Here is a 7,666-nt window from a genome sequence, read left to right as displayed (position 1 = left end):
CTTACCGGAATCGAGAGAAATCTGAAGAAAAGTGAGGAGAGCGTGCTGTTTGGACAGAGAGTTGCCAAAAGTAGAAAGAATGAAAGTGACATGGGGTATTTATAGGATTCCCAAAGTGGAAGGGCTGGTCGGTCGGATGGCATCTCGCCCGAGTGGCAGCCCGGTCGGATGGCGCCTCGAACGGATGGCAGCCCGGTCGGATAGCAATCCGGCCGGTTGGCACCTGGTTCGAGTGCTTGGCGTGACGAGTTTTGCTGTTTCGATTTCGATTGCGAGTGTTGCGATGCGATAGAGTTTCTTAGTCAATTTACTTTTAATCCCAACTACTCATATCTTGCGCTATCTCTTCTTCACCAATTATCATACTATATCTACATACATGCATCCTTATTTCGTATTCGTTTTGCTTTTGCGATTCGATTGCGATTGAGTTCGATTGCGATTCGATTGATTACCATACATAACATAAATAAACATGCACAAGTAACACATAAGGCGCACACACACACGTATAACAATCACCAAAATGCGAAATTCGAGTTGCGAGAGCGATGTTGATTAGATTAGTTCAATTATCGTTTAGTTGACTTTATCGCATTGTTACTTCCTATCATTCACAGTCGTAAGGCGATTCGTAGCGATAAGTATACATCGATTACTGCGATTTTTAACAACTACTCCACATAATATAACTAAAGCGAAAATGAAATATACTAATCTATAAGTTAAAGAAGTCAAAACAGGATTGAGCAAGGAGAGACAGATTGCAATTAGCAATCTTTTCTTCCTTTGACTTCAATCTTAACTTTGACTTTGACTTTGACTTTCGAAACACGGGGTGTTACAGAGTGCTTAATGTAACGAACGAATGTATGAATGTATATGAAGTGTAATCAATGATGAACTCGAAGATTTATACAAGGAAAAAACCCTTGATTAATGAATGATCTCCGTCATAAAAAACCTCGGGTGATGGAAACTACCGATCATCAAATGTATAGCAAAAAATAACAATAATTCTCGTATAACAAGCTCAATACAACGATTTGCTAAAGTGTGTGTGTTTCGCGAATGAGTATCAGAGAGTTCGAATGATAGCTTGTGATTCTATTATGAGCTTATTATCCCCTTTAAAGTTAGAAATATCTAAGTAACAAACTATCCGCAATCCATGCAAGCTTCACACATTCCCCTTAACGGTCATGACTCCCTTTGCACATGCCACAAATAGCATATTCCTCCGATATTCTCGCGTTGACTCAGTTCACTTCACATAATACCTGCAAACGTAAACTAAACATACAAGGAACAATTGTTAAAAAAACATAGACATTAATAAGGATCCTTAATCCTCAGACTCCCCGCGTTATCCGTTAAGGATCCGTGATCCAGGTTCAATCTCAGGATAGATGATCCTCAGCATAAAATCCATGCCCTAACAGTACTGACGACTCATTTTTGGGAAAGTGGACCGCTATGCGGACTAAGATTAGCAATTTCAACGACATACATAATAATCTCGTCAACAGTCATAGAAGAAGAAGCGGTTCGAGCGACATGGACGTTATGACCCAAGCCCACAACGACTATAGATTGCATCATGGGCATCCGTTTACGATGCTAACTTCGTGGGAGCTTCTTCGCAAATCTCCTAAGTGGCATCTTGTACCGCCCATAGGTCAAAACTGTCCAAATCAACATCCACTACCGAACCATCCGAGTCCGATGCTCAGACAACAATTAATCTAAACGACGACTTCGACGAATTTGAACAACTGCAAGAGCTGCCACGACCAAAGGGTAGGGATAAAAGTAAGGCAGCTGCACGAGCACGAGACACGTCTTCTTCAACACCATCGGATGGCCCGTCAAGGTTGGACGAGTTCGAAAGTAGACTCAACAAGCTTTCCTCGATGAAGGAAAATGAGCAGGAACTAAAAATGGAGAAACAATCCATAAAGACATAGAATTTCTCGCGAAAGACTTTTCACATCTAGCAGAGGGGGACCGAGTCATTTTCGAAGCTCGTAAGGCACAAATTCGAGCGAAATATATGTAGTTTTTATTTTCTAGTACTTTGTTTTTTTAACTTTGCATTTTTTAGGGCTTTGTAATGTTTTCTTTTATTTTAATGAAATTATGTTTTTTTTTTAATTTTCTAGTTATTAAAATTGGCATAAAATTTTAAAAATAAAATATATAAATAAAAAAATAATTAGGTAATGATAATGGACGCTTTAAACCATTGCATGCACGTTAAAGGAAGAGACTTTAAAACCCTATATATGAAGTGGCGTGTTAAAACCCTTACCACACGCTCCAGCCTAAGTCGGTAAAATTAGCTGATATCCAAACATGGCACATCGACATAAAAACCAGGAAAAGTTGATTTATATTGTCCCAAATATATATCTCTTGCTAGGGTTTAAATCGAAACCAAAAAATTGAGTTGAATCAGACTCGTTCGTTCGTTCGTTCGTTTGTAGGGTGCTTTGTAGGGATTCCGATTGATAAACAGGTAAATAAACCCTACCTAAAATGGAGGAAGAAATCTGCACGACGTCTGCACATAGAGTCTGCTCCATCGAAGATCTTCTGAGTAAAATCTTAGCCGGCTTACCTCTGGGCTCCTTACGCCTGTCAAAATCGGTGTGCAAACGATGGTTACATCTCATCACGGGTCCTAGTTTCAACTTGCTCCGCAGTAAGGCCGATCATCCTTGCTTTTTGTTACGCCATGCTTTCTCTGTGTTTGATTATGTGCCATTGACAAGTATACAACGTCCTTTAATTTCAATAAGCTTCCCTTTTAACGCGGATAATCTCGAGGTTTTGCAATCATGTAACGGCCTCCTCCTGTGTCTTGACCACAAGCCTGCTGATAAGTTATATGTTTACAATCCGACCATAAACGTTGCTTCCACCGCCCCCTAGTTGGAAACCAAATGGACTTATTACATATATGGGATTAGCTTTTGATCCTACAGTCTCACCACACTACAAAATCATATATCCTGGCCAATGGCCCGGTGGAGTGGTTCATGTAGAGATTTATTCCTCAGAAACAGGCAACTGGAACTCTCGTGCAGCTCAGACTAATCTTAGTCTATCATCTTTTGTGACGTTTGATTCGGGGGTGGTTTACTGGCATGGTGCGATTCATTGGCTGTCGCGTATTGGTGTATATCATTTGAGCTTAGAGTTAGATGATGAAGAAGAGAATATATTACAAGTAGAAGAGGACCCAAGCATAAGGTATTATACTCGTGATAAGTTATTTGTGTCACGCGGTTGCTTGCTCCTTGTTAAGATGCTCCATGAGCCGGAGCCGCCTCTTCAAATGAATGTTTATGAGATGAAGAACAACTCTTACTCTTCTGGGTGGTCTCTCAGGTACCATGTTAATCTTCAATCTGCTGGAAGTTTCCTCGGACCTTATTTCAATGTACTAGCACTTGTGCTCGGGGAAAGAGAGGAGGATTCGTTTCTTGTGCTGGAAGACAACTTGTCGTCTATGCTTATTATACAATACAATATCCGCTCAAACACTTTCCATCAGGGTGTAAGGGGTGCTCACCTCTTAGGTGAGTCCCCCCTCTTACACATAACCAACCATAAAATGTCACGTCAACTCCCCTCTAACACTCCCCTAATACCCCTTTTTGATGGCGGCACTCCCCTCTTAGGTGAATTGGTTTAAAAAAAAAAAAAAAAAAAGAAGAAAAGCATTGATTGGTCAAGATCTCCCTCTCTCCTCCCTCTCTCCTCCCCTCTCTTCGGCAACTCCCCACCTATTTCACCCTCTCTCTCTACTCTCTCTCTAACTCACCTAAGTGTTGGCAATGCTCACCTAATAGGTGAATGGAGTCACCTAAGGGGGTCACCGAGGGTGCCCCGGACACCCTCAACTCTGTGACTTGACCCAGACTCGACTTCATCAGACACGATGTCAATTTGATAGCTTTCTCTTCACCCCGTCTCTTGTTGGTGTTTGAGTAAATAAGGTAAATTATAACCTTATTAAAAAGCAACTAACTTATGCATATGGGAGTTGTACAATTGGCTTTGGGAGCTTTTCAAAAAAAAATTGAAAATTTTCTTTTTGACCCTAAAGTTTTAAACTTTGACAATTTAAGTTTAAAGTTTTAATCTTTGTTTCATTTTTAACCTTAAAGTTTTAATCTTGACAATTTAAGTTTATAGTTTTAATCTTTGTTAATTTAACCCCTTTCATTAATTTGAATTTTCACTTCTAATTCAAAAGTTTTCATCTTATACAATTTAACCCCTTTGATTAATTTGATTTTTCACTTCTAATTCAAAAGTTTCCATCTTTTGCGATTTAACCACTTTGATTTTTTTTACTGATGTGTTGTAGTCTTGGCTTTGGGAGTTTTTCAAAGAAAAAATGGTTATGCATATGGTTGTTGTAACCTTGGCTTTGAGGGTTTTTAAAAAAAATTTGATTTTTTTACTTTTCACTCAAATGTATTTCATAAATTACCTTTAACGCAAAACTATTTGTGTTTTTACTTTTAACATAAAACTTTTTATCTTTTGCAATCTATGCTCACAACCTTTTTTACTTTCAACTTTGGCCCTTTATAATTTTCATTTTCCGCAAATTTTTCGCTTTATGCTTCGTTCTAAATTTTGTGACTAAACACATCGAAACGTGCGTCTTTGGTTTAACGCTTTTACGTTTCGTTCTAAATTTTGCGAGTTAACACGACGCAACGTACGTGTGTGGGTGAACGTTTTTACATCGTCTATTTTTTCCCGTTTGAAAGGTTCAACATAACGTGCGCATCCTAAATCGACTTAGTTATAACTAAAGAATCCCCGCCGCATTGCGGCGGGTCGTAATTCTAGTTATTATTATGTATGATTTTGATTTCCTGTCTTGTTTCAAACATACATTTTTTTACCATATGCTGGTTTTGAACATCCTGTGGTATTGTTTCATATAGCTTAAATCTAGCTATCAGTTTTTTCTTCCAACATAATATGTATGCCGATTTTGAAGTGACTCAAAATCAAATGGAGTTTTGTTTTTTGGGACTTATAGCAGTTTGGCATAATTTTGTTTTAATCATATATTCACATTTAATCCCTCTCATCTAAACTGCTTTTCCCCCTAAACAAGCACTTCTATTTCAAGTTACAAATCAGGTTTGTTGTGATGTTCCCTTTGTTATCACACCCTTATGCATCATAATACAAAAAATATTATACAAGTTTCTTCTTTTCGAATGACTTTCAGCTCTTCCTTAAATGTAGAGCAGATATATAATGGGTGCAATTTGGCCATTTGAGCTATATTATATTTCTTGTTTATTATTGTTCCCCACTGATGAACCGCCTATTTTGACAATAGTAGTAATAGAATAAGATTTTGGGTTAGTAAAGAAGTGTTCATATTCAGGTTCACCCGCCTTGAGCCTTTGATAATGACACATGATGTAATGGAACAGTTGAAGTAGTTTTGATAATGACACATGATGTAATGGTTGGTGGTGTTTGCAGGCAGGCGGTGGAGCTGGGGTGATTAGACGGACTGAGTTCGATTGCAGCTAGTGTGGGTGGGAGGCTTCCCAAACTAAGTGGGATACGATATGCTAGTCTTTCTAAATTATAAGTGATGATATGTACATGAAGTTTGATAATATTGTAATACTAGTCTTTCTAAATTATAACAAAAGCATGCCCAGTGATCTCCACATACTGTATATAAGCTACAATTTTGCTTTACGTTCATTTTTCCATAGCATGTCAACTATAACTACCTATTCAACATTTGTTAGATGTTCTATAAAGGTTCATAATTTTTCTATATTGTCATGTTGACACAGTGCCATATTATTCTTGCTTTCGCAAATTTAAAGTCTACTGTTCCTAAGTTAAAGTCCTATCTCTTGCTTTCGCAAATCTAAAGGTTTTCTTTCGCATCACGCAACTCGCGCCAAAAAGCACAAGGACCAGTGGTAACGTGCGGTCATTTCCACCAGTTAGAAATTGTATATACTCTCACCGTCCATGTCACCCCCTCGACTTTTTAGGTTTAAAACTTTTAACACATTTAGTTTCTAAAAAGTTAAGTAAATATCACTTTGATCCACTCAGTTTCAACTACTCTACACTTTTACTCTTTAAAAAATAAAAAATTAACTTTTTATTTTTATTGTACCCTTCTAATTTATATATATACACAAATGATGAAGGCCTTAGAAACAGTGTAGGTTTGCAAGTCACATATGACCGCCATCTGCCGGTCGTCCCACCTCTGCAAAACTTGTCATCCACCCTACCACACCACTTCATCAAGGAACAAACATAGAGGCACAGGGTACATGCACTGGTCCACTTTTCGATTTATTAGGAAAACAAAGTTAAGTCGAAAAGAGGTGAGTATATTACATGCCGGAAGCCCGTACACTAGATCTGTCACTACATGTGACCGGAACCGTCCTTGTCGCCGGTTACTGGAATGCAGCCAGATCTGATGATCGGTGGGAAGACTGACTTTGGATCTTCTTCAGTTCTTGCTGAAGCAGTGGCGGTTCCGACAAAGATGGCAGGAGGCCGTTAGAAGTCGCTAGTGGTTTCAAAGAGAGAGATAGGGAGAGATAGAGGGGCGAGGGAGAGGAGAGAGAGAGAGAGAGAGTAAGAGCAAGAGTGATGGAGACGGTTACGTGATGGTGCTGTGGTGGTTGCGATTACCGATTGGGCGATTGGAGCCGGTGGAGGTTTTGTGTAGGGCTGTAAACGAACCGAACGTTCAGCGAACAGTTCGTGAACCGTTCGGCGGGAAGTTCGTTTATGTTCGTTCGATTAGCTTAACGAACGAACACGAACAAAAAATTTCGTTCGGTTAGCTTAGCGAACGAACACGAACACAGGTCTCGTTCGTTCGACTGCGTTCGTGAACGTTCGGTAATATGTTTATATTAAAAAATAATAAATAATAAACATTTTATCTAAACATATTGAAAACTTGAAACCCCTTTTTTTCTAAGTTAGCTAAAATTTGACATTCTAAGACATTTTTTGGGGATAATTATGTCTAAGTTAGTTAAACTTTATTCATCGTTTGGTGGTGTGGTAGATTTCTTGTGTTTTGGTTTATCATTTGATAGTTGTATTTAACTACTTATATCCAATGTTTAAGGATAACAATGTTTTCATTTTTTTATTTTCAAGTTAAATGTTTGTTTGCGTTCATTTTTATTTGCTTGCGTTTGTTTGTGTTCGAGACCGGTGTTCACGAACTGTTCATGAACAATTGAATTTCCTTAACGAACGAACACGAACATAAACTTATGTTCGGTATGCGTTCGCGAACATGTTAATTTCCTTAACGAACGAACACGAACATGGTCTTGTTCGTGTTCATTTGGTTCGTTTACAACCCTAGTTTTGTGGTGGTGGTGTTTTAGGCTTGGGCTAGGGTTGGAGAGAGATTGTATATGATTTTGATCACGAGGCTCTGGTAAAAAAGATATGCTTTTGTATTTCTTTCATTTACTACCCCCATCATTTACTTTACTACATATTTATCTAAACTCTCATAAAATTATTACAAATGTCACATGTTAATAGAACTCTCATAAAATTCTAAATGTTACTTATTTCATTATAACATGTACAAAAATACTCATTGAAATGT

The 7,666-nt window shown here is 38.2% G+C and overlaps 1 protein-coding gene across 2 annotated transcripts; it reads left to right on the top strand.

The window, feature by feature from the left end:
• Window positions 1-2,418: 2,418 nt before the first annotated feature.
• On the top strand, window positions 2,419-5,001 carry LOC110868270 (F-box protein At5g07610-like). Of its 2 annotated transcripts, none has more exons than XM_022117397.2 (3): window positions 2,419-3,558; window positions 3,908-4,009; window positions 4,873-5,001. In XM_022117397.2, the coding sequence occupies exons 1-2, from the start codon at window positions 2,963-2,965 to the stop codon at window positions 3,993-3,995; spliced, it is 684 nt and encodes a 227-aa protein (XP_021973089.1). In that variant the 5' UTR covers window positions 2,419-2,962; the 3' UTR covers window positions 3,996-4,009; window positions 4,873-5,001. The 2 variants fall into 2 exon arrangements, with proteins under 2 accessions (XP_021973089.1, XP_021973090.1); XM_022117398.2 differs by having other exon boundaries at window positions 2,421-3,555; window positions 3,905-4,009.
• Window positions 5,002-7,666: the final 2,665 nt, after the last annotated feature.

The sequence above is a fragment of the Helianthus annuus genome, chromosome 7, assembly GCF_002127325.2.
Source record: "Helianthus annuus cultivar XRQ/B chromosome 7, HanXRQr2.0-SUNRISE, whole genome shotgun sequence".
NCBI classification, from domain to species: domain Eukaryota; kingdom Viridiplantae; phylum Streptophyta; class Magnoliopsida; order Asterales; family Asteraceae; genus Helianthus; species Helianthus annuus.
The sequence above is the reverse complement of the archived record's forward strand: the minus strand, read 5'-3'. Positions and strand labels throughout refer to the sequence as shown.

Bases quoted from the DNA above. Each gene is read 5' to 3' on its own strand.
- LOC110868270 (XM_022117397.2), top strand. From the start codon at position 2,963: ATGGGATTAGCTTTTGATCCTACAGTCTCACCACACTACAAAATCATA. The intron at 3,559-3,907 runs GGGTGTAAGGGG...CGGACACCCTCA, and splicing joins CGCTCAAACACTTTCCATCA to ACTCTGTGACTTGACCCAGA.